The sequence below is a fragment of the Saccopteryx leptura genome, chromosome 2 (genome assembly GCF_036850995.1).
Source record: "Saccopteryx leptura isolate mSacLep1 chromosome 2, mSacLep1_pri_phased_curated, whole genome shotgun sequence".
In the NCBI taxonomy this organism is placed as follows: Eukaryota; Metazoa; Chordata; class Mammalia; order Chiroptera; family Emballonuridae; genus Saccopteryx; species Saccopteryx leptura.
This window is the reverse complement of record NC_089504.1, coordinates 39,867,501-39,894,729: the sequence shown is the minus strand read 5'-3', so window position 1 is coordinate 39,894,729 and position 27,229 is coordinate 39,867,501. Positions and strand designations below refer to the sequence as shown.

At 42.4% G+C, this 27,229-nt stretch overlaps 1 protein-coding gene across 3 annotated transcripts in view; it reads left to right on the top strand.

Annotated features, from left to right (window-relative positions):
* The first annotated feature begins 2,631 nt into the window (after positions 1-2,631).
* Positions 2,632-27,229, top strand: part of NFX1 (nuclear transcription factor, X-box binding 1) — an 84,239-nt gene continuing 59,641 nt past the window's right edge. The window contains exons 1-5 of one of the 3 annotated variants that reach the window (XM_066367831.1): positions 2,632-2,755; positions 8,876-9,868; positions 17,204-17,362; positions 20,039-20,116; positions 24,379-24,484. In XM_066367831.1, coding sequence (XP_066223928.1) covers positions 2,632-2,755; positions 8,876-9,868; positions 17,204-17,362; positions 20,039-20,116; positions 24,379-24,484 — 1,460 coding nt within the window. Of the gene's footprint in view, positions 2,756-4,192; positions 4,233-8,875; positions 9,869-17,203; positions 17,363-20,038; positions 20,117-24,378; positions 24,485-27,229 lie in introns of those variants that run through there. The other 2 variants (XM_066367832.1, XM_066367833.1) reach the window with 2 other exon arrangements.

Sequence of the window (27,229 nt, the reverse complement as noted above, 5' to 3'; positions counted from 1 at the left end):
GGAGGGGCACTAAGAATACCAGTTAGAAGGTGACAGAAGACAAAAATTGGACTTTGGGTGATGGGAATGCAGCATAATCAAATGTCAAAATAACCTAGAGATGTTTTCTCTGAACATATGTACCCTGATTTATCTATGTCACTCATTAAAATTAATAAAAAAAAGTTTATTCATATTTTCTGGGATTGGGATTCATATTTCCTGGGTTTCGTATTTCTCAATTCAGGTGAATGGTTAAGCTATTATATGCTTCATGATTTCCTCTGCCCCTTTTGCTGTTTTTACTACAACCCCTAATTTGTTTGTTACTCAAGTAATGTAAAAGATGTTTTGTATTTTGCTGCATCATCATGATAATTATGCCAGGTTGGCTGGTTGGTTTGTATGTTTAAATACAAATACATAAAATGTCTTTTTTATTGTTTGTTAAAGGTTCTACCCTGATTTTTACCCAGTGGTCTAAGTAGAGTATTAATTTGCTAAGCACGGTTATTTATTGCATATTTGATGTGGGGGAGAAACTAACTGAAATTTTTCTTAGCCATTGGGAAGATTGCTATCTCAGAAATGAACAAAGGGGCCCTGGTTGGGATAAAGCAGGGGTCCTCAAACTTTTTACACAGGGGGCCAGTTCACTGTCCCTCAGACCGTTGGAGGGCCGGACTATAAAAAAAACTATAAAAAAATCCCTATGCACACTGCACATATCTTATTTTAAAGTAAAAAAACAAAATGGCAACAAATACAATATTTAAAATAAAGAACAGTAAATTTAAATCAACAAACTGACCAGTATTTCAATGGGAACTATGGGCCTGCTTTTGGCTAATGAGATGGTCAATATGCTCCTCTCACTGACCACCAATGAAAGAGGTGCCCCTTCCGGAAGTGCAGTGGGGGCCAGATGAATGGCCTCAGGGGGCTGCATGCGGCCCGCGGGCCCGTAGTTTGGGGACCCCTGGGATAAAGTGTCAGTCCCAGCACACTAAGGTTGCAGGTTCCATCCCTGGACAGGGCACATACCAGAAGCAACCAATGAGTGTACAATTAAATAGAACAAATAAGTGATATCATGAGTTGATCCCACTGTCTCTCAAATCAATGGAAAGTTTTTTTTTTGTTTTTTTTTTTGTTGTTTTTATCAGAGCCAGAGAGAGGGATAGACAGGGACAGACAGACAGGAACGGAGAGATGAGAAGCATCAATCATTAGTTTTTCGTTGCATGTTGCGACACCTTAGTTGTTCATTGATTGCTTTCTCATATGTGCCTTGACCGCGGGCCTTCAGCAGACCGAGTAACCCCTCACTTGAGCCAGAGACCTTGGGTCCAAGCTGGTGAGCTTTTTGCTCAAACCAGATGAGCCCACGCTCAAGCTGGCGACCTCGGGGTCTCGAACCTGGGTCCTCAGCATCCCAGTCCGACGCTCTATCCACTGCGCCACCGCCTGGTCAGGCGGAAAGTTTTTTTTTTAAATGTGTTACAGAAAAGTCACCAAGGATATGATGATAAGGTGCTAGTTGACTGATTAATTAGACCTGAACAAACTAATTTTTTCTTCGTGTGTAATATCACTGAAATAATAAAATTTGTGGTTATTTTCTGGTAAAGAGGAACACACCTGGGAGGTTTGGGAAGTGATAAGCAGAGCCTCTGTGTTTGTAAAGAGGCTGAATCTGAAGGGCAGCCGGGGAGAGGGAAATACTGAAGTGTCACCCAGTAACACACATGAAAGGCTCTGTGACTGCTCTTCAGTATTATTCTGCCCTGCCAGAACTAGATTGAAATAAGGTATTTTAAATAATTTTGCTATTAAGTATAATGTTGCTCTATAATCTTATAATCTAGACAATTGACAGAAGAGGAAGGCAGGAATAGTTCATTCCTACCAAGACCTAAATTCAACAGGCTATTCCTTCCTACTGTCAGATATTTGAGTGTTGTGCCAACCACCATATTATGGATCAAGGAAATAACTAAAACAGCATTCACTGAACAATGAGAATAGTATATGAAATGCCATTCTCTTAAGTCACTACTTGTTAGTTTTATATTAAGGTGATCAACTTTTTTACAATGAAAAGGACAAAAATAAATGGAAGAAAACAATATCATAAATAAACATTTTATTCATTGCAACAATAATATACTGTAATATAAATGCATAATAAAAACATTTGTAGTATTTTGTCATTATGCTTACATGCCTATTAATTTTTAATAAGAAAAAAATACTCATTTAGATACAAATACGTCACATCGCAAGCAATGGATCGACTCTGCATGGATTGAACATGGACATTACAGATTAGTCTTCCAATATCAAAAAGGAGGACATGTAGGAAGACATTTTTCAAGGGAGGACGGAATTTACAAAAGGAGGACTGTCCTCGCTAAAGGAGGATGATTAGTCACCTTAGCATAGCAGATGAACACAGTGAACTCTTAAAAACTAAAGCAATGATTACGCAAGTACCTACCCGCCCAACCCACACCCGTTCATGTTCCCTGCAACCTACAGCCACTAGTCTCTTCCTTCCGTCTGGTGCCTAGTGCGACTGTCTGACGTCACTAGCGCTCTGCATAGTTGACTCAAGCCGCGCAAACTCCGTGGCCCTCTACGGGCGCGCGGATGCGAATGTTCTCGCGGCGCCGGAAGTCGAGGGCACGTGACAGGGTGACAGCGCTTGCTGGACTGCGGACTTGTTTTAGGTGTTGCGGCACGCACGGGATGGCGGAGGCGCCTCCAGTCACAGGTACTGTTCTGGCCCTCATGGAAGTGGGCCCCTCTCGAGTTGCGAAAGTTTGGTCAGAGACGAGTCCTAGAGCTTCGGCCATTCATATCGCGAGAGTGGCACGTACTAGGGTTGGAGATAGTGGCTCGGAAGGGCCAAGCCACGCGCTTCGTGCTTACAGAGACCTCGACCATCCTTGAGTAGGTTGTGAAGCCCCGCAGTTGGGTTTCCAGGGTGAGCGGGCGTGTCCTGGCTTCCAGCGAGTGGATAGGGATGTCCCAACCCTCCCGGAGCAGGAGCTGCCCTGATCGCCGACAGGCGGGCGTCGGTGACTGGCGGGCTCTCGACGCGTAGTGTCTTTGCTCTGTGTGCTTAAGGTGTATTCGTGCGTGTTGGTGCAGCGGCGCGGGCCGAACGCTGTGATTTCCAATCTCAGTCTGCCACGAACTCGCAGTGGGACTGAGTCATTTTCTTCATCCGTCAATTGGGGTTAATTAAGTTAATTCCTGTGAAGGCTCACACCCTGTACTGTACCTGTTCCATACTTGTTAGCTCACTTCCTCTCCCGGAGTTGCCTCTTTGTACAGAGATAGCCTCATTTGGCTGTTAATATAACATCCATTTCCATTTCCTTCAGAGTGTACCGTAGATCTTTGTTTTGCAATCGTTTGGTCAGCGACCGAAAAGGAACATTTTACTTTGCGACGGATCGCACACATACGTAAATGTAAAAGCGAACCAAATGTTTCAGGAAGCAACAATTTTCCTTTATTTTGGAAAAATATTTGTCTCGACCCACGCTTTCTGAAGAAACAGGGCAGCCATTTGCAGCATGAAATTTGTGAACAGTCATTGATTTGAGTCTTAGTTCTGCTACCTACCAGCTGTTGGGGGATTAAGACGATTATATATGTATTCGTGTACTGGGTGCAGGTAAAATGTATTTATTACTATGGATCTTGGTCAAAAGTTGGAAAACCGGCCCTAGCTGGTTGGCTCAGTGGATAGAGCGTCTGCCCCACTTGCGGACAACCCGGGTCCCATCCCTGGTCAGGGCACACATGAGAAGTGACCATCTGCTTCCCTTCCTCTCCCTCTCCTCGTTCTCTCTCTCCCTTCCTCTCTTGCAGCCAGTAGCTTGATTGGTTCCATAGTCGGCCCTTGGCGCCAAGGATAGCTTGCTTGATTGAGCGTTGGCACCAGATGGGGGTTGCCGGGTGGATCCTGGGTCAGGGCCCATGTGAGAGTCTGTCTATCTTTCCAGCTTTCACTTAAAAAATAAAAGTTGGAAAACCTGCATTTGTTGCCAGAGTCCTGATTTAGGTATTGAGTCATCTTGGCAGGTGGGAACCTTTTTAAGCTGGTGTTTTGTCATTTTCCCATCCATTGTTTTTCCATCTCCTCTAAAGTGAATCCATTTATCTTCTCATCCTCAGGCTCACTTCTGGCCTATTTCTACACTCTTTGGTGTTTGAAGAGGAATCGGGCAGGACTAGTTGTGAGTCATAGCTTTGGCCAACAGTATTACAACCCCAGGTTACAACCTCCTCCCCACCTACTGAGACAAAGTCCACTACTCCAAAGATCTCCCTGTTCCCTCTCTGGTGCCTGAGTTTCCTTTTGCCTTACTGTGTATTCCGTGTTCTTATTTCAGCGTGATCTCTAACCCACAACTCCATCCTCACTCAAGATTTAGTTCTCTTACCTGCCTCTGTCCTCAAACAGTAGCCCAGTTCCGGAGGCTGTCTTTCTGCCCATGGGTGGACTCCAATGCCAGCTTCATCTCTGTTCCACCTACCTGTTGGACACCTACTATGCTGACATGTAATTTTGAATCTAGAGTACCACTTGTACTATACTGCTCAAAAAAATTAGGGGATATTTCAAAATGACTATGAAGCTATAAAATATCCCCTAATTTTTGTGAGCAGTGTATAACAATGCCTTAGCATGCGACATCTCATTTTCTGAGTAACTTTCAGCTACTTAAAATGGTGGGGGGAAAGGGCATTTCAAATCTTGGTGTCTCAGGTCCAGCTTCCTGATTCATGTGCTCTTTCCCCCTTCCTCATGTCCCTTAAGGGTCTTTCTGTGAGCTTTGCCAACTACCACATGTCTACTGGAATACATGCTATATATAAATAGGTGCTGCTCTGTCTGGAATCACTAGTTGTATCAAACTCCTTTATTGCTTTACATGAAATACCCTCTTCCCATCCTTGACCAGGCTACTTACTGACTTTTTTTTTTTTTTTTTAGATTTTATTCATTCTATTTTAGAGAGGGCGGGAGAAAGAAAGAGAGTGAGAAGTGGGGGAGGAGCAGGAAGCATCAACTTCCATATATGCCTTGACCGGGCAAGTCTGGGGTTTTGAACAGGCGACCTCGGCATTCTGCTTTATCCACTGTGCCACCACAGGTCAGACACTGACTTTTCTGCCCTTCTCTCCAAACTTGTTTCTTCAAGCAGAAAAGGACTACATAATACCCACTTGGTCTAATCTTGCCATTCCACCTTTAACTTATCTGTTAGGTTTTCAGAACACCTTCTCTGCCACTTTTTTTTTTTTTTTTTTACAGAGACAGAGAGAAAGTCAGAGAGAGGGACAGACAGACAGGAACGGAGAGAGATGAGAAGCATCAATCATTAGTTTTTTGTTGTGACACCTTAGTTGCTCACTGATTGCTTTCTCATATATGCCTTGACCATGGGGCTACAGCAGACCGAGTAACCCCTTGCTTGAGCCAGCGACCTTGGGTCCAAGCTGGTGAGCTTTGCTCAAACCAGATGAGCCCGTGCTCAAGCTGGCAACCTCGAGGTCTCGAACCTGGGTCCTTCCGCATCCCAGTCCAACACTCTGTCCACTGCACCACCACCGCCTGGTCAGGGTCTGCCACTTTCTGAATTTGTCTAATCCTCTTGCCATTTTGAAAGGCTTTCCACCCCATCCCCAGAATTCTGGACATGTGAAAGCTTTCAGATCAAATCCTGGGTTGAGTGAGAGGTTTGACCTTTATGGTTTCAGTCACTTTAGGATATATTTCTATGGTACCAGCTGCCCTACCTCTGACAGTGTGGCATAGTGATAGTGTAAGAGCATGGTCTCTATAATCACATAGCCTGGAGTGGAATTCCGAATATGCTTTAGAATATCCTTGTCACCTTGGGCAAGTTACTTATTCTTTCTTTGTCTCAGTTTCCTCATCGGAAATGTAAAGATTGAGTTAACACATGCAAAGTGCTTAGAATAGTGCCTGGCACACGTTAAGTACCTAATAAAGTACCTAACGGGTTTATTATTAAACCTGAAACTCCAGTCTCTGAACTGCACTCATCTATGGTTGATTCTTTGTGTTTCAGATAGTCTGTAATCTTAACAGCAATAATAAAGCACCATTTTTAACCACCTTACACACGCTAATAACTTACTTTATTTTTCATAGCAATTCTTTGATGTAGGAATTATGTCCGTTATATATAACAAACCTGGAGTTAAATAACTTGCATAAAAACTGTAGTAATAGGCAGGGACTTAAACCCATGTCTTTTAGACCCTATCAATTCATAGTATAGTCTATATATCATAGTACATATAGTTCTGACTTTGTCACTAACTAGTTTTGTGTTCTCAGGCAAATCACTTTGACTTTGTGCTTCAGAGACTTTGTGCTTTTGACTATACAAAGTAGCATTTTGGGGGAAGAAATGAGTGGGTTGAAGGAGAATATGCTTAATTTTTTCCCGTCTTATTTATTGAGTTTATCAGGGTAACATTGGTTAATAAAATTATACAGGCTTCAGGTGCACAGTTCTACAATACATCATTTGTATATTGCGTCATGTGTTCACCACCCCAAGTCAGGTTTTATTTTATTATTATTATTTGTGTGTATGTGTGAGAGGGAGAGAGAGAGAGACAAAACGGGAGAGAAAGGAGAAGCATCAGCTCATAGTTGTATCGCTTTAGTTGTTCATTGATTACTTCTCATATTTGCCTCAACCAGGGGGCTTCAGCCAATCCAGTGACCCCTTGTTCAAGCCAGCGACCTTGGGCTTTAAGCCACCAACCTTTGGGTTCAAGCCAGTGACCATGGGATCATGTTGATGATCCCACACTCAGATGGTGACCCCATACTCAAGCTGGTGAGCCTATGCTCAAGCTGGATGAGCCTGTGCTCAAGCCGGTGACCTCAGGGTTTTGAACCTTGGACCTCAGTGTCCTATGTTGACACTCTATCCACTATGCTACCACCAGTTGGGCTCAAGTTTAATTTTTGATATTCTGGGATTCTGAACTATATATAAAGGTTATACATGGAAAACCTAAAATAGGCCCAGGCCGGTTGTCTCAGTGGTAGAACATCAGCTCAGCATGTGGATGTGTCCCAGCCCAGCATGTGGTTCGATTTCTGGTCAAGGCACACAGAAGCTCCCATCTGCTTCTCCACCACTCCTCTTCTCCTCTACTCCTCTTCTCCTCTCTCTCTCTCTCTCTCTCTCTCTCTCTTCCTCTCCCATAGCTGTGCTCGATTGGAGCGAGTTAGCCCTGGGTGCTGAGGATGGCTCCATGGCCTTCGCCTTGGGTGCTAAGAAGAGCTCAGTTGCTCAGCAATGGAGCAATGGCCCCAGATGGGCAGAGCATTGTCCCCTAGTGGGCTTGCCAGGTGGATCAAGGTTGGGGCACATATGGGAGTCTGTCTCTTTGCCTCCCCTCCTCTCACTAAATAAAAAAAAGAAAAACTAAAATATATTCCAGGGGAAGAGAAATTTAAATCAGATTTAAATTTCACAATAACCCTTTAAGATAGTGTTATCATCTTTTGCCATGGATGAGACACTGAGCTAAAAGCAATCCAGTGATATCCCTAAACTCATAGCATAAATTGAAGGGCCAAACTTGAAACTAATTTTGGCTGACTCCTTAGCCTGTTTACTTGATATTACACAATGCTACATGAGAGTATTTTTTTTCTGTTGTTTTTTTTTTTAAACAGGGACAGAGAGTCAGAGGGAGGGATAGACAGGAATGGAGAGAGATGAGAAGCATCAATCATCAGTTTTTCGTTGCGACACCTTAATTGTTCATTGATTGCTTTCTTTCTTTCTTTTTTTTTTTTTTGTATTTTTCTGAAGTTGGGAACAGGGAGGCAGACAGACTCCCACATGTGCCCAACCAGGATCCACCTGGCATGCCCACCAGGGGGCGATACTCTGCCCATCTGGAGCGTTGCTCTGCCCATCTGGGGCATTGCTCTGTTACAACCAGAGCCATTCTAGCACCTGAGGCAGAGGCCATAGAGCCATCCTCAGCGCCTGGGCCAACTTTGCTCCAATGGAGCCTTGGCTGCGGGAGGGGAAGAGAGAGACAGAAAGGAAGGAGAGGGGGAGGGGTGGAGAAGCAGATGAGCGCTTCTCCTGTGTTCCCTGGCCGGGAATCGAACCCGGAACATGCCAGGCTGACGCTCTACCACTGAGCCAACCGACCAGGGCCTAGCCCTAGACTATTTTCTGACCTTAACTTTTTTTTTTTTATAGGGACAGAGAGAGGGATAGATAGGGACAGATAGACAGGAACAGAGAGAGATGAAAAGCATCAATCATCAGTTTTTTGTTGTGACATCTTAGTTGTTCATTGATTGCTTTCTCATATATGCCTTGACTGCAGGCCTTCAGCAGACTGAGTAACCCCCTGCTCGAGCCAGCAACCTTGGGTCCAAGCTGGTGAGCTTTCTTTGCTCAAGCCAGATGAGCCTGCGCTCAAGCTGAGGACCTTGGGGTCTCGAACCTGGGTCTTCCGCATCCCAGTTCGATGCTCTATCCACTGCGCTACCGCCTGGTCAGGCCTTAACTTTTCTGATAAAATAAATGCATGTATAAATAATGCCTGATGGCCCAGGTGAGCAGTTTTACTTAGCAATTCTCAGTGGTGGCTCTTGGCGAGGCTGCTGTTGGACATGGTATGATTAGTCTTCCACAAGCACGTTAAACCTTTCACCTTCACAGGAAACATAGGTCTTACTAAGAGCCTGTTTTATACAAAGTCCTTAGGGCAATAACTGTTAGATACAGCTTAAAGTATTATGGGCTTCATGATTTACCAATTAATTTCTTTACTGGCATGTCTGTTTCTTATATCCTAGGTACTTTTAAATTTAATACGGATGCTTCTGAGTTCATTCCTCAGGAGAGAAAAAATTCTGGTCTAAATTGTGGGAGTCAAAGGAGACTAGATTCTAACAGGATTGGTAGAAGAAATTACAGTTCTCCACCTCCATGTCATCTTTCCAGGCAAGTCCTTTGTGATGACATCTCTGCTGTTCATCAGTTCAGTTATCATCCTTCAGGAAGCAAACCTAAGAGTCAACAGACTACTTTCCAATCTTCTGCTTCTATTAAATCACTCAAGAGCCTTCAGAATCAACCTGGACAGAAATTGAGGAATGAAAAACAGTATATCAGAGTCAAGAGAGTACAAAGTCTAACTGACCAGACCTCAGGTGCAGCTGGCATAGAAAGCGTGGCCAGATCAGAGAGTGGGACAAAGCCCAGAGAGCACAGCCCTGAAAGTGAGAAGGAAATTGGCGCAGATCCCAGAGGAGCAAAACCCAAAAAAGCAACCTCATTAATATACAGCCATGGTAGGGGACCAAAAGTCAAGGGGAAACTCAAAAGTGATTGGGGTAACAGAATAACTCCCAAACTCGAGGATGCTGGACCTGAAAATACCAAACCCGTAGGGGTTATGCACCCTGACTCTTTGGATACATCCTTTAGAAAAGGAGTATCGGATGGGTCTGGGGCCAGACGCAAGGAGCAGAGAAGACACCCACAGAAAAGGTCTCCTTGGGAAGTGGAGGGGGCCAGGCCACGTCCAGGCAGAAATCCGCCAAAACAGGAGGGCCAACGACATGCAAATGCAGGACCCAGAAACAACATGGTCCCCATTCCAAAGGATAATCTTAATGAAAGACCAGTAAAATCTGCCTGTGACAGTGGGAACTTGGCAGTCATCAACAAGTCTTCCAGAAGGGTTGACCCAGAGAAATGTGTTGTAAGGAGGCAGAATCTTCAAGTAGCATCTTTTCCCCGAGGCAAACAGAACCCTGTGCTAAAGAATGTGGAAACACACACAGGTAAGTCAACCTAGCTGGGTGGGAATGTTTTATTTTTTAATAGGTAATATATTCATACAACTTAGAAACCAGAAACCAGACAGTATGAAAAGGAACACAGTGAAAAACCTCTTTCTGTCTTTGTTCATTATGTACCTGGGCTCTGCCACCCACCTGTTCCCCTCCCCAGGAGGTAACCATTTACTTAGTTTTTGTATCATAAGCAAATATAAATAAGGAATTTTTTCCTTAACAAATAAGGAATTTTGTAAGGGTTTTGAAAAATGCATATATGGGTGGTATAGCTATTTGGTAGCAGGGTTTTATGAATCGTGAAAGCACGAGTACGGGATGGTAACATCTCCACTGCTTCTGGTTCCAGCCTACATTGTTGCTTGTCTGCTCATCTGCAAGAGTTCCTAACTAATCTTGCAGTCTCTGCTTTCTTTCATCTCTTACACCAGTATCAGAGAGTGATCTTTCTAAGACACATATAGAACTGTGTCTCCCCCCCCCCCCGCTTAATTTTGTCCCTTTTTCTCATCACCTATAGATTCAGATTCTGGCTGCTGCCTTTCTCAATAACATCTTCTGCTGCCTTGGTCCCCACCACATTTTATTGCCTGGACTCTAGACTGTTTTATCTTGCCATGCTGTTGCATATGTGGCTCCCTCTGTCTAGAATGTCTACCACTTAGCTTACTGGTGAATCCTGACTCATTTTTCAAAAGCTAGTTTAGTCACATGTGCAGGAAACTTTTTCTCACCTCTACAGATAGAATTAATCTTTTCCAGTCCTGTGATATGTCTTTCCCTTACATGTACATGCTTCTGTTATGCAAGTTACACTGGAAACCATTATTTGTTTATGTATCAGTGCCCCCCCCATAAGATCCTTGAAAGCAGAGACTGTATCTTCTCGTTTTTGTATCCCTATGGCCTGACACAGCTTTTAGAATATAGTAGGTACTTAACTTAGTTCTGACTGTTAGAAAGTTCTTCCTTACATTGAACTGAAAGCTTTTGTTCTATAAATATTTTCTATCCTCTGGAGATACACAGCAACAAGTCTCTCTCCTCATAGTTTCCCTCCTCTTCATTGGAAATCAGCTTTTTGTAATATTTGAAGACACTTCTCATTTTTCCCTGAGGATATATTTCATCTAGGCTAAATAGGCTCTAGACCAGGGGTCTCAAACTCAACTCAGCATGTGGGCTGCAGAGCAAGATCACAGCCGTTCGGCGGGCCGCACTAGGTCTACAAAAGGCAACTGTTACGCAACACTTTTCTCACTGCAGTTGAAAACAAAAAAAAATCAGTACAACAAGCACAATCGTACATGCAGTTTACTCAGTGTCACAAAACGACCAGAAACTGTAGTTCGCATCACAACTGCTGTTAACTAAGCTAATATCTAGCTAGGATGCTAGAGAAATGAAAAATACAAGTAGGCCCCTAGGCTTACTTAATTTTATCCAAAATATTTTGAACTTCGTGGATTAGTCTGCGGGCCGCACAAAATTGTTCGGCGGGCCGCGAGTTTGAGACCCCTGCTCTAGACTGTTTTATCTTGCCATGGTGTTGCATATGTGGCTCCCTCTAGGCTAAATAGCTTCATTCTATTAGCTCTTCCTCATGGACCTTCACTGTTTTAGTCTCCCTCCAATTTAATATGACATATAGCCTAACATGTAAAGCTGCCATCTACCCGAGCCTGCTTTTTTTTTTTTTTTTTTAATTTTTTTTTTTTTTTTTTTTTGTATTTTTCTGAAGCTGGAAACAGGGAGAGACAGTCAGACAGACTCCCGTATGCGCCCGACCGGGATCCACCCAGCACGCCCACCAGAGGGCGAAGCTCTGCCCACCAGGGGGTGATGCTCTGCCCCTCCGGGGCGTCGCTCTGCTGCGACCAGAGCCACTCTAGCGCCTGGGGCAGAGGCCAAGGAGCCATCCCCAGCGCTCGGGCCATCTTTGCTCCAATGGAGCCTCGGCTGAGGAAGGGGAAGAGAGAGACAGAGAGGAAGGAGGGGGGGGTGGAGAAGCAGATGGGCGCTTCTCCTATGTGCCCTGGCCGGGGATCGAACCCGGGTCCCCCGCACACCAGGCCAACGCTCTACCGCTGAGCCAACCGGCAGGGCCTACCCGAGCCTGCTTTTATTTTTACGTAGGCCTATAGTTCTTCTAGTTCTCATTTGCTTAGCCAGGCAGTCTTTCTTGGGACTGCAGCTTGTGTGTGAACCCAGGCAATGTTATACCAGAATTGTTTCTGAATTCTTAAGGCTGAGTAATGGCTTCCTATTGCTTCATAATGAATTACCACAAATATAATGGCTTAAGATTACATAAATTTATGTCCATTTCCATGGATCAGAAGTCTGGGTACAGGTTTAGCTGAGTTCTCCACTCAGGGTCTCACAGAACTGAAAGTTGGTTAGGGATGCCATCTCATCTGAGGTATAGGGCCCTCATTCATGCTCACTGGTTGTTGGGGACTAAAGTCCCCATTTTCTTGCTGGCTATTGCCTTTTGGTAACTCTCAGATCCTAGAGGCCACCTGCAATTCCTTACCACGTGGGCTCTCACAACTTGGTAGTTTGCTTCTTTAAGATCTATAGGAACCCTGGTTCACTCAGTCAGTCAGAGCAGTGGTCCCCAACCCCCGGGCCACGGACCTGTACCAGTCCACAGAGAAAGAATAAATAACTTACGTTATTTCCATTTTATTTATATTTAAGTCTGAATGATGTTTTATTTTTAAAAAATGACCAGATTCCCTCTGTTACATCCGTCTAAGACTCACTCTTGACACATGTCTCGGTCACGTGATACATTTATCTGTCCCACCCTAAAGGCCGGTCCGTGAAAATATTTTCTGACATTAAACCGGTCCGAGGCCCAAAAAAGGTTGGGGACAACTGAGTTAGAGCATTGACCCAAAACACCAAGGTTGCAATTTCCATCCCTGGTCAGGGCACATAAAGAAAATGACCAATGAATGGACAAGTAAGTGCAACAACAAATGAATGCTTTCCTCTTCCTTTCTCTGTATGTAAATCAATAATAATAATATAAGACCTATAATAAATCATCTACTATAGATTCTTTAAACTTCTGATTTCTAGGCTCTTTTAAAAGGGCTCACCCGATTAGATCAGTCTACCCATACTCAAGGGGAGATTATACAGGGCATGCATGCCCTGGGGTGAAAATCTTGGAGACCATCTTCAAGTTCTGCCTAACAAATCTCTCTTGGCCTCACATCCCCACGTATTTTTGAGAACATTTTATTTGTATTTATTAAATAAATATTATTGCAAGAACTGTTTTAGGTACTGGAAATACAGCACTGATGGGATTTACATTCTGGTAGGGAAGAAAGCACTTGAATATTTGATGTCAGGTGGTTGATAAGCTAAAAGGAAATTTAAGCACAGAGGCGCTAGTTTATTTTATTGATTGTAGAGAGAGGAAGGGAGAGAAAGAGATCAATTTGTTGTTCCACTTATTTATGCACTTATTGATTGATCCTTTTATGTGCCCTCACTGGGGATCGAATCCACAACCTTGGCATGTTAGGACAATTCTCCAACCAACTGACCTACTCTGCCAAGATCTCATAGGGTATTAGTTTAAATAGGTCAATCTCTTTGATGAGGAGACATTTGAACAGAGACCAGAAGGAAGTGCAGGACTGTACCCTATGGCTCTCTGGAGAAGAGCATTTTAGGCAGAGGGAGAAACAGGGTTAGATTGGGATGGGAGGGCAGCATTGTTAGCAATGAAGAGGAGGGTAGGAGAGGAGGTTTGAGAAATCACAGGGGCTGGATTATGTGAACCCTTAGATTTTTTTTTTAAATATGTATTCACTTTAGAAGCAGGGGAGAGAGAGAGAGAGAAACATCAATTTGTTGCTGATTCTTATATGTGCCCTAACTAGGGATCGAACCTACAACCTTGGCGTATTGGGACAACGCTCTAACTGACTGAGCTACCTGGCCAGGGTTAGATTTGGTTCTAAGTAAGGAGATGAGAAGCAGCTAGAAGGTTTGGAGGAAAGGGATGGCATGATCTTACTAACATCCTGAGCATTCAGCCTGCTGTGAGGGGAATAGACTAAGGAAGCAAGGGGACGAGTTAGGAGGCTGTTGCAGTAATTCAGATAGTTGATAATGGAGACTTGGACTAGGGTAGTAATGGTAAAAGACGTAAGAAACTGTTTCTAAGTCATTCTTCTACTTTTATTTCAAAATTTTTGCTTGTTGAACCTAATGCCACATCACCTTTTATCTACATCCCCTGCCATATCTTATCATTTATTAGCCTCCAAATCTCCCAGCCTTCACTTGTTAGTGCATCTAGCCTATCTCTTTTCTCTACCACAGTGGTTCTCAAAGTGTAATTCCAGACCAGCAGTCATCAGCGACGCCTGGGAACTTGTTAGAAAAGCATATTCTTGGGCCTTGCCTTCAATTTACTAAACAATTCTGGGAGTGGGGCCAAGAAGTCTTATCTTTTAACAGACCTCCAGGTATTTATAAGGCATGCCAAATTTGAGGACTGATTTACCAGAAATCCTGCTATTATTCTGGGTGACTTCAGTCATCAAATGTATTGTGCCATCCTTGGGTTCTTTGATCTTTTTAACCACAGGAACTTTCACCTTCATTCCACCTCCATACCTACTACCAGGGCAATAACCCTGGGGATGCCCCGTCTCTGAAATCTTAAAGTCTGTGTTCCACTTTCTGGCCATAAATTCCTGTCCTTCTGGCTCCCTCAGTTTCTTACACCTACTACTGGCTTTGCCAGCTTCCTACCCTTCTTCATTCTCTCTCTAGGCGTCCCTTACTATATAGGTCATATGAAGTATTATTCTTTTGCCAAGCCATCTGGCAGAATCCCATCCCTGGATTGATGGTGCAATCTACCTTTCTTCCTCCAAATCTGGGTAACAGAATGCTGTTCCAGGAAATCACGTGATAGTACAGAGGTGCTGCTGCAAATCATATGACTTTTTGGAGAAGCCTTCCTGAGCATCTTGTTTAAAAGCATACTTCCCCCACTATTAGCTTTCCCTATCCTCCTTTCTTGGTTTTTGTCCATATCACTTATCTCTATTTAATGATGCTATATATTTTTTCATAATTTATTTGTTTATTGTCTTCCTTCCCCCACTAGATTATAAACTTCATAGGGCAGAAGATTTTTGTCTGTTTTGTTCACTGTATGTCCCTAGTGTTTAAAAGTGACTGACACGTAAGTTTTTAGTAAATATTTTTGAAGTGATCTCCAACTTCAGTTGGCTTTCAGCACTGCCCATTTTCTCTTATATGACATTGGTCAGCTGTCCTTCCATTTTCATTGAAGACTATTCCAAAACTTTTTCCACTCATAAACCTTTTTAACATTCATCTCCCACAAACCTTTAGCATTCATTTCCCTCTGTCTCAGCAGACGTCATTGTCTCCTACTTCACTGAGAAAAGGGACATCATCAGATATATTTTTCTCAACATTTTGCTCCCTTTATGCAAATTTAAAGGTACCTGTGCACGTTCTTTCTTTTCTTTCATTTTGAGATCGTCTGTATTTCCTTCCATCAGTATTTTCACAGTCGTTATTCTAACTTCTCAGCCTGAAGATCTTTCCAAATCTGTTCTATTTTCCACAAGAAAAACTTACCCTGTTACGTGACCTCCTAGTAATGTTTCCTTTCCTTCCATTCCAGTCAAATCAAGAGTTATTTGCTTTGTTTCCTTTTCCCTATTTTGACTCACTTCTCAGTCCTCTGCCATCATTTCCACCTGACTCAGCTACTGGTAAGGTCATGCATGGCTTCCTATTTGCCACAGTCAGTGGAAAGACATGTTTCAGTCCTTGTTACCTTGGACTTCCCTTTGAGGTTGATGCAAAGATGGAGTACTTTTTGAAATGTAACTTCTTGACTCATTATTTATTCCTTCTTTCCTTCCTTCATTCAGTTGATGAATATTTATTGAGCACTTGGTATATGTCAGGAACTAGAAATACTATAGTGAACAAGGCAGACAAGACCCTGTCCCTGCCTTACAGAACATACAGTCTTGGGTGCATATGTATATATTTTTTTACATTAAATTGGACAAAGTAATCTTAGGAGAGCTAATATTATCAAAGGATTAAAATGTGAGCTTTTGAATCATATAGCAGTGAGTTTGAATTTTGAGTTTTTATTTTTAAATTGCATTTATTGGGGTAACATTGGATAATAAAATTATAGGTTTCAGTACAATTCTGTAATACATCATCTGTGTGTTGTATTGTATGATCACACCAAGTCAAGTCTCCTTCCATCACCATTTGTCCCCCAACCCTGAATTTTAACTTTTTAATTTCTAGCTTTGTGACCTTGGGTAAGCGATTTAACCACTCCAAACCTCGGTTTCTATATCTATAAAATGGTACCCATATTACAGGCTTGATAAGAGAAATAATATATGTAAAGTGCTTTAGCACAGCACTGGGCCAGGTGTATTTAAGCTTAGTTATTTTATTCCTATAACCTATTTGGACCTGAAAACATATAAAAATAACATTGTGGAATAAATGCTAAAACATATGGACTCAAAAAATGAAAAAAAAAAAAAATCAACACCAAAACTCAGCCCTGAGAGCACATAACTATACTTGGAATAGAGAGACTTTATGAGATTGTGTTTTAGGGAAAAGTTTGGAAGTAAGTGAAGGTATTGAGGAATAAATCGGAGGATTCTTATGCCATACACTGGTCTCTGTCACCAGATGGCGAGATTCTGGAACCCGTGACTGTTCCTCCTTTAGTCTATTAACCCTACTATGGGGCTTGCGGTAGGCCTAAGCATATCTGTATTGAATGAAACAACTGAAGACTTGCAGACTACTAGAACCATCTCACCACCATGGGTTGTTGGAACCTGTCCAGGCTTTGGTTTGTTGCAGCTATCTGTTCATGGGCCCCTCCCTAGCCTGAACCATGGATCTGGTAGATCAGAGCACCCAGATAAGGAAGGCAAGGCAAAGCCCACAGCATGCTGTTCCTGTGGATGCTCAAGCTGTGTGATGAGGAGCGTTTGGCTACTTTGGTCGATTCCTGGGCAGTTTCTTAGGAATGTTTCTTCAATTGTGGGAATTCCCACCTGAATGTCTACTTCCTTAGTCCTCTACCTCTGCAGATTCCTGCCCCTTTTTGGCCTCAAACTCTGAAGAACCACTTTACTCAGAATAAGACATCCCTTAAAACCTCTGTGGCTGGGTTCTTTCAAATGCCTTGCTGACCCTTGGTTGAAAAAGTAAGGATTGGTTTTCTGTGTTTGAGTTTATGTTTTGCTTATTAAACAGGTTCTCTAGTTGAACAACTAACTACAGAAAAATATGAGTGCATGGTGTGCTGTGAATTGGTTCGTGTCACGGCCCCAGTGTGGAGTTGTCAGAGTTGTTATCATGTGTTTCATTTGAACTGCATAAAGAAATGGGCAAGGTCTCCGGCATCTCAAGCAGGTCAGTCATTTCTCTCTTTGAGTAGTTATACTCACTCATTTGATATGTTCAGCTTTTAAAATGCTTTAATTCTTTTTTGCCTGACCAGGCAGTGGTGCAATGGATAGAGCATCAGACTGGGATGAGGAGGACCCAGGTTCGAGACCCCGAGGTCGCCAGCTTGAGCACGGGCTCATCTGGTTTGAGCAAAGCTCACCAGCTTGGACCCAAGGTCACTGGCTTGAGCAAGGGATTACTCAATTTGCTGAAGGCCCATGGTCAAGGCACATATGAGAAAGCAATCAATGAACAACTAAGGTGCCACAACGAAGAATTGATGCTTCTCATCTCTCTCCCTTCCTGTCTGTCTGTCCCTCTCTCTGTCTCTCTCTGTCTTTGTCACACACAGAAAAAAGAAAAAAACGCTTTAATTCTTTTTAAATATTTTATCTGCAGGGAGAATATGTTGTCTCAATCCATTATTTCAGATGACCACTATTAAGCTATAGATCTTAAACCAGCTAAACATAACAATATTAAAATATGTTTAAGGTAAAATAAAATCAGTCCCTTCTACTGGAAAAGGTAGCTTTTATCCAAGTAACAACTACAGAAAACATTACTTACATAGTTGACTTTAGAAAATTTATAGAAAGCAGTTATTTAATTTATAATTGGAATGTTGAAAGTGATTTTGCCTTTAACAAATCTTCCCCATAGTATTTGAAAGGCAGAAACCGTGGGCCAAACCAAAAACATGAGGCTAGGAAACAAAAAGGAAAATTTATTTTAAAACAACTAGGTGCAAGCGAGCTGAGACCAGCAAAGGGAGGGAATGTAGATATAGGAGCTGGGGGCTGCTGCTACACTCAGCTTAGCATATCCTGGTTTATGTCCTTGGTCTCTGACTTGACAATGAGTAGGAGTAGGTGGGGTGTTCAACTGCAGAAACATCTCAAGTACTTCTGATGTAGCACAAGCCTAATCAGCATGGTCCTACCTGATGTTCTTGGTAAATCTTCAGACAGCCAGGGTCAGGTATTTACAGGAACAGTCGGGACCTGGGGCGACTGGACCATCTGCCTCTGGGCATTATCTATGAAATTTCTTTCATAGACTCCCTGTTTTCTTAGGCTACAAAGTAAAGATTTGTGATTTAGCCCCCTTCAAGACTGGCTGTCTTCTTTCCTAACCTTAAGGTCGGTTTCCTCCCAAATGTTTGCTCCCAAGGACACTTCCCAGATCCTGCTGTGAAGACAGATATCTTGCTGCATTTCAGAGGGGAGGCCAGAAAGCCCTTAAGAAAGAATAGCAAGCAGGTTAACTATAACCTTACAGTAGGGGATAAGAATGTTCTGTTTTGCCTGACCAGGCGGTGGCAATGAATAGAGCATCAGACTAGGATGTGGAAGACCCAGATTCGGGACCCCGAGGTCGCCAGCTTGAGCGTGGGCTCATCTGGCTTGAGCAAAAAGGTCACCAGCTTGGACCCAAGGTCGCTGGCTCAAGCAAGGGGTTACTCGGTCTGCTGAAGGCCCGCAGTCAAGGCACATATGAGAAAGCAGTCAATGAACTAAGGTGTCGCAACGAAAACCTGATGGTTGACGATTGATGCTTCTCATCCCTCTCTGTTCCTGTCTGTCTGTTCCTGTCTATCCCTCTCACTGACTCTGTCCCTGTTAAAAAGAAAAGAAAAGAAGAATGTTTTGTTTTGAGCCTTTCTTCCTCCTTTGGGCCTGCATTGTTCTCGGGATGGCAGCTGAGTAGCCATTTTATCTATCAGTATTTAGTGGGCTTTTCCCAGAGGATACTAGTATTTATGAATAGTGCAAATGTTAATAAAACACTTTCTGCACTGTGACTCATCTTCTAATTTAAGATATCTGGATTTCAAATATTTTATCCTTTTTTTAAAAGCCAAGATGTAGATAATGTTTACCCTAACATTAGAAATACTGTGATAGAACATTATCACTACAAAATGAAGTGATGATTGTGTGATGGAGGTGTTAGCTAACACTGTGTGGTAATCATATTGCAATATGTAAATACATGTATATCAAAGCAACATGTTGTACACCTTAAACCCACATAATGTTTATATGTCATTTATATCTCAATTAGAAAAAGAACAAAAAAGTGGATACCTACTTGATAGTATCTAACATCCTTATAAATATAAGCCTAAATGCAGTTTTTTAAATAGGGTTTTTTTTTTTATTTTGAGAGAAGAGAGAGATGAGATGCATCAACTCATTGTTGCTTCACTTTAGATGTTCACTGATTACTTCTTATACATGCCTTGACAGGGCTGTGGGTTGGTGGTTCAAGCCAAACCAGTGACACCTTGCTCAAGCCAATGACCTTGGGATCATGTTGATGATCCTGTGCTCAAGCCAACAACCTTGTGCCAGCTGGCAAGCCTACACTGAAGCCTGCGACCTTGGAGTTTCAAACCGGGGACTGTAGCTTTCCTGGTCTACACTCTATCCACTGCACCACCACCAGTCAGGGCTAAATGCAGTATTTAAGCAAAGCATTCAATATTGTGAATTTGTTTCTTTAAAGTCTTCATTTTTAACATGGAAATTACTACCACTGTTTTATTGTTGTGGTTTTCTATGGGCTTAAATATATTTAAATTGTGTGAGCTTTTCAAAGGAAATTATTTTGTTTTTTCCCCCCATTTTTTGGCAGATGGCCAGAGTGGTTGGAGGTGCCCTGCCTGTCAGAATGTTTCTGCACATGTTCCTAATACCTATACTTGTTTCTGTGGTAAGTGGGTTTTTTGCATACATTGGAGTCTTTTCTACAGCATGCATTGTTCTTCATTTTCCATCCCAGGAGAAGTGGTCTGCTGGACATGTTTTACAAATTACTAATTAGACTTCAAAGCTACAAGGGTCTATAAGACAATATATGCATGTGGTCTATCACACAGCTAGAGTCACAGGCCTTTGTTGTCTTGGCAGGCTATTCTGGACAGGGGCCTTTCCATCATGCCCTCCAGGCTCATGCTGCTTCCAAGCTGTGGTGCTGGTCTCCTTGGTCCTCACTTTAGACCAGAGCTGATCAGATGGCAAAGGCAGTGGTAGACATGGGCTTCTTCTAGCTTATAAATATTCCAGATTTGGGTAGCATGAATAAAGACTAGTGTTGAAGTATGGTTTATTTTAACCCAAGGAATCAGTCATTGACATTTATTATAAAGGTACTTTCTATAGATCAACATTACTAACTCTATACTAGTGCCTTCCCTCTTTATGGAATCTTTCTTTCTGTTTTTAAATAGCTCAGTTCCCCTGTATGTTAGGAAAAAACTTTCTGTGATCCAGATGCTCATTTCTGCTGCTAGCCTGTCTCCTGCATGTCTTTCCCACGCTCCCCTTCCTGCCTATCTTTTAACAACTAACCTTTACTATGTTGTTGTTGATTTTTCAAATTTTGTTTCTTTCTTTTTTTTTTTTTAAAGAGATAGAGAGAGAGTCAGAGAGAGGGATAGATAGGGACAGCCAGACAGGAACGGAGAAAGATGAGAAGCATCAATTATCAGTTTTTCGTTGCTACACCTTACTTGTTCATTGATTGCTTTCTCATATGTGCCTTGACTGTGGGCCTTCAGTAGACGGAGTAACCCCTTGCTTGAGCCAGCTACCTTGGGTCCAAGCTGGTGAGCTTTGCTCAAACCAGATGAGCCTGCACTCAAGCTGGTGACCTCGGGGTCTCGAACCTGGATCCTCCACATCCCAGTCTGATGCTCCATCCACTGCACCACCGCCTGGTCAGGCTCAAATTTTGTTTCTTAAGGTTGTCTCCATCCTTAAACCATTGCATTTTTGCTTCTGTCTTTGTTACATCACTGAAACTGTTTTCAGAAGTCATCAGTGACCCCCTCCTGACCAGATCCAGGACTGATTTATAAGTTCTTAATCTCTTTGGCAGCAAATAGCCTTTGATACTTTTGCCTATGCCTTTTTTTTTTTTTTGGCCTATGCCTTTTTTTGAAATGATTAGCTTGTCCTGCTTCTTTCTTCCAGCTCTCCTTATTTTTCTAACTAATAGTCTCATATTTCTTCTTTCCCATTACTTAACAGCAGCTTTCACCAAGGTGATCATTGACAATCAACTCTTCAATTTCTAGATTCTATCTTTTGTTGAATTCCCCAACTGTCTAAAGTGCTATTTCTATTCTTTTCTTTAAATCCTCATCCACTATATCATTCAAGATCTGACCCCAAATACTCTCTTCCGGAGGAAGCTTCATTATTCTCTCTCCCATTTTAGCCATTCTTTTATTCAGAATCTTCTGGTCTTATATGTTTTATTGCCAAAATTTGACTCTATTAAATACTAAAGTAGTATTAATTGAATCAAAGGAATGAATATTCTAGAATGTACTACTAGAAAGGCAGCATGAAACTGGAAGCAAGCGATCAATGGAAAGTTGGACAAATAGTATCAATACTAGGGCTTGATTACCTTATTTTAAAGGACTTTTAAAACATAAAGTACCACAATGGATTTAAAAATCTTGTTAAAGCCTTCACTGATAAATTAGATATGAGACTATGAAGATAGAAGACAATGAGATAAAAGTCAAGATGATCTGAGCAAGGTAAAATGCTGTGGGAGTGCAAATAATGGCCTTATTTTACCTGATGACTGTCTCACTCTGTTCTTCCTGAAGGCCATTAATTTAATATATTTCATTGAGAATTTACTAGTGTACCAGGCTCCATGAAGAAACAGGAATTGAGACTATTGACTTCTTATAGCTTATCATCTTAGAGTTAAGACACATTTATTTAACTTGATGTTCTCCTAGAAGTACAAAGTGCTATGGGAGATATCTGGGGTGACTTATGACTTCTGGCTGGATGATTTAAGGGAAGCCTTCATAAAGGAGGTAGAATTAAGCAAGGCTTGAAAACTAGGTAAAATCTTGATAGAAGAGAAGGTTTGGTGAATAGAATAACATAAACAGAAGTTCAAAACCAAGAAGGCTTAAGAATGTATTGGGAGAAGAGATAGTCATCTGTTACGGAGCCCAGGATCTATGAATGTGAGGTAGGAGATGACTGGGAATGTGGGGCTGACTACTTGATGCCAGGCTTAGACGTTGGAATCTCATTTGGCTGGCTGTCAGAGGCATCTGAGGGTATCAATGTGATTCTTATTGAGCTTAATCTCATGGCAAGTGAGTGGAATATTTTGGGGCCTAAGCAGTTTCGGTACTAGTAGTTAACCCAAGTGAAGAAGAATAAAAGTTTGTAATCAGTGTTAGAGTGGAACAGAAAGGAAGGGGGTACAAAATTTCACAGGTAAACAGGAATTTACAGCAGGAAGAAAGGGAGGAGCCCAAATGTTGTTCCAAAGTTTCATGCTTTTGGAAATGGTGATACAAAGGACAAAAAAGAGCAGGTCAGGAGAACCAGGTTTGGTGGGGATGATAAGTTCAGTTTAGAAATGTTGAGTTGGAGGAGTCAGACATTCCGTGAGAGATGTTTGTTGTTTGTTTTTTTTTAATTTAAATTTTATTAATTTTTAGAGAGGAGAGAGAAGGGGGAGGGAGGAGCAGGAAGCATCAACTCCCATATGTGCCTTGACCAGGCAAGCCCAGGGTTTTGAACCGGCGACCTCAGAGTTCCAGGTCGACACTTTATCCACTGCGCCACCACAGTTCAGGCCCCGTGAGAGATGTTTAACAAGCAGTTAGGAGCATTTGAAGAACTATCAGGATTTAGCATTAATAGTTGTTGCAGTTAAGAGTAGTAGATGAGACTCAAGTAGGGAAGGAGTGAAAAAAAGGGTCTATTGCAGAACCCTGGCCGAAAAACAAATAAAACTATCATTTAAAGTCAGGAAAAAGAGGTGGAGCCATTGAAAGATGGCCAGGGAATGTCAGGTCACTGTATCGGAGCAAGAAAGCATAGTGGTAAGGAAGCTTTTCCAGTAATCTGGAGATAAGGTTCTGGCCAGTAGAGAGGCTTGAGCAGGAGTAGAAGGGGAAAAGAGATGAGATACACTAGACAAGAAAATTGACAAGATTTGGTGATTAAGTGGAATATAGGAAGAAAAAGGGGGATGACTAGTTTTTGTGTGACTCTCACAGTGATGGTGTTGCTGACAGAAATAGGGAACACTGAAGAGGGTGGGATTTAAAACGGAAGATGCTAACTTTGGCTGCAGATGTAGGCGGTTTGAAGTGACTGTGAAACCCCAAGCAGAGATAGATGGTCAGCAGACTGTTAGACATGTAGGACTGAAGTGGAAAATTCAGGGCAATGCAGAAAATGTAGATTTGGGGATCATTCACCTTTAGGTGTATGAAACCTCACAGCATGAATAAGAGTTTTGAAAGAGATAGGCTAGAGAAAAAAGCAGAACCAAGGACTGGGGACAGATATCATTTAGGGTATAAATTGTTCAAGTAAGGATAAACTTTCCTAGGGCAAAGTGGAGTCCTATGCCTCAGTTTTACTCATCCTGTCTCTCTGCTAAGTTGATGAAAGATGCTTACTAAAGATTGTGGAGTGACATTGATGATATAAAATAGCCCTTTCATGCCTACTTTATAGCACTAGAATAGGTGAATTTCTACTGTACAGGGGACTTACGTCCTTGCCATTTCTTACTGCTTCTTTTTTCTTCCATTGCTCTCTTGCCTTATTCCCTTTTCAACCCTTACACCAGATATTCCGATATCAATTCAAGGCCCATTTACAGAGGGCTTATTTTGTAGGTTTTTTTCCTTGGAATAAATGTGTCCACTAGTCAGAGTGGCACCTTTTTATAAGTAAAAATTACTTTATATTTATCTTTCCCAGGTAATCCATAATTTAAGATTTATCATACTCATTGAAGCTTTTGATGAGTAGCATTACATTCAAATTTTTATTTTAGGATGTGAGGTAATATGTTTGTTAAACTAATGAAAACCATGCTGATGTTCCATGCCGTCTAGCTATATTATTGCATTAAAGTCTAGGATGCATTTGAAGTTTTTGCCATTGATTGTCTGATCTGATATGTTTTAGGTAAGGTAAAGAATCCTGAATGGAGCAGAAATGAAATCCCACATAGTTGTGGTGAGGTTTGTAGAAAGAAGCAGCCTGGACAGGACTGCCCACATTCCTGTAACCTGTAAGTTGGAATGCTAGACCCCTGGGGGTCCTTGGTGGCAACACTTTGCATGGCTTTGAGTTTCTATATCTGGTTAGCATGTAACAGGGCAGGGTAAAAGTCAACATGGTATCATTCACTTGCTCTGTAAAACTTTTTTTTTTTAATTGATTTTAGAGAACAGAGAAAGGAAGGGAGAGGGACAGAGAGAAAGCTGGAAGCATGCATTTGTTGTTCCACTTAGTTGTGTGGTCATTGGTTGCTTCCCGTATGTGCCCTGACCGGGGATTTAACCCACAGCCTTGGTGTTGGGACACGCTCTAACCAACTGAGCTAACCAGCCAGGGCCTACTTTATAAAAGTTAATTCATTGAATCGTTAAAACAGCCCAGTGACGTATAGCTCTTTGTCATCTCCATTTTACAGATGAGGCTCAGAAAGGGCAGATGTCTTGCCTAAGGTCATGGTGCCAGGACATAGTGGAGATATTAACACTGCTGTCTTTTAAGATGAAATATCTCCCATTGACATCCAGGTCCAAGAGAGTTTATAGGACAGATTTCTGTTTGGGGAAAGGCAATTGGGTAGGGTCCTATTGGGTATTGGTTTTAGGATGTGAATCCCAACCCTGCAATAAGTAGCAGGCTTTAGAATATATCCAATCAGCTTCTGAATAATAAGATAAATGCACAATAATAAACAGTTGATCAGTTACAAGTAAATTTTTACAAGCTTTGCCCCCAAATCCAAGGTTTGATTCCTGGGTTTGAGTCACTTTACAGTTATGTGAGGTTGGAAAAGTTAATTCTTTGAGTCTGTAATATGTTAATATGAGTGACTTATATGAGTTGATGTACCTAAGAGGCTTGGTACAGAGCCTGGCACATGTTAAATGGTCAAAAATGGTAATTCTTGACCAAATCTAAGAGGAAAACAGACACCAGAGTGTTATAGTACTTCTACTGCATAGAGCAGAAATAAATATTGGACTGGAGGGCTCAGGATCAAGATGTGGCGGTGGTGCTGGGGAATTGTCAGTCCCGGGAAAGCTATTCAAACTGGACTCAACTGCAGGAGTTGCCATCTTCTGGGCAGTCAGTCCTCCTCTTTCTTTGTCTGCTTCCATAGATCCTTCCTTAGAACCCAGGGATTCATCTGTTTTTAAATTGTTCCTACCTGTAGTTGGTATTTTAAGTAAATTCATTAATAATAAATTAACCCTTTGCATGAAACTATTTTTCTGAACCCGTTAGTAGAAATGGGCCCCGTCATGACTACCAGAGAACATCAAATGTGATGTAGATCAAGGTGGTCAACACCATGTCTGAAAGAAAAGACGGCCATAAAATTTACTTCTTTGTGGCTTGGAAAGTCTATTCTCAATTTGGGAACTGACCTTTTACTCCTCTCAGGACCCCAGAGATTGCCATCCATACCCCAACAGCACCTTCCTTTCAAAAGAAAGCTTTGAGTTTCTCTAATTTATGCTTATCAGAACTCAAGCCACAGTTGGCCTCTTTATCTTTTTTGATTGTTCTCATAGATTATAAAATTCTCCAGAGCAGTTGTTCTCAACTCTAGCTACCCATTAGAATCGTTTAAAGAGAGGTTTTTTTTATTTGTTTGTTTTTGTTTTTGTTTTTGTTTTGAGAGAGAGGAAGTGGGGAGTAGGGGACAGGGGTGGGTGGGAGGGAGAAGCATCAACTCATTGTTCCACCTAGTTGTGCCACTGATTGAGTCTCATATGTGTCCTGACCCGGGGCTTGAACTGGTGCCCTCGGGAATGAGCCAATGCCCTCAGCACTCCTGGATGACGCTCTGTTCCCTGCACCACCAGCCATGGCTAGGGAGTTTGTTTTTTCAGCTAGAGAGAGAGCGAGTAGGACAGACAAGAAAAGAGAGAGACTAGAAGCATCAATTCTTTGTTGTGGCACCTTAGTTCATTTTTTTTTAATCTTTTTATTTATTTTTATTTATTTATTCATTTTAGAGAGGAGAGGGGAGACAGAGAGAGAGGAGAGACAGAGAGAGAGAAGGGGGGAGGATCTGGAAGCATCAACTCCCATATGTGTCTTGACCAGGCAAGCCCAGGGTTTCGAACCGGCAACCTCAGCATTTCCAGGTTGATGCTTTGTCCACTGCGCCACCACAGGTCAGGCCCCTTAGTTGTTCATTGATTATTTTCTTATATGTGCCTTGACGAGGGGGCTCTAGCAGAGCAAGTGACCCCTTATTCAAGCCACCAACCATAAGGTCATGTCTTTGATCCCATGCTCAAGCTGGTAACACCATGCTCAAGTTGGTGAGGCTGCGCTCAAGCCGGATGAGCCTGCATTCAAGACAGCAACCTCAGCCCTGGCTGGTTGGCTAAGCGGTAGAGTGTCGGCCTGGAGTGTGGAAGTCCCAGGTTCGATTTCTGGTCAGAGCACACAGGAGATGCCCATCTACTTCTCCACCCTTCCCCCTCTTCTCTCTCTATCTTTCTCTTCCCCTCCCGCTGCCAAGGCTCCATTGGAGTGGGTTTGGCCCAGGTGCTGAGGATGGCTCTATGACCTCCACCTCAGGCACTAGAATGGCTCTGATTATGCCCTAGAGGGGCCAAGCGTCGCTCCCTGGTGGGCATGTCAGGTGGATTTTGGTTGGACGCATGCGAGAGTCTGTCTGTCTGCTGCTCCCCTGCTTCTCACTCAGGGAAAATACAAAAAAAAAAAAAATCCAACCAGACTTTATAGGCACACCTGGTTTTAATACCAAATTCTATTAGCC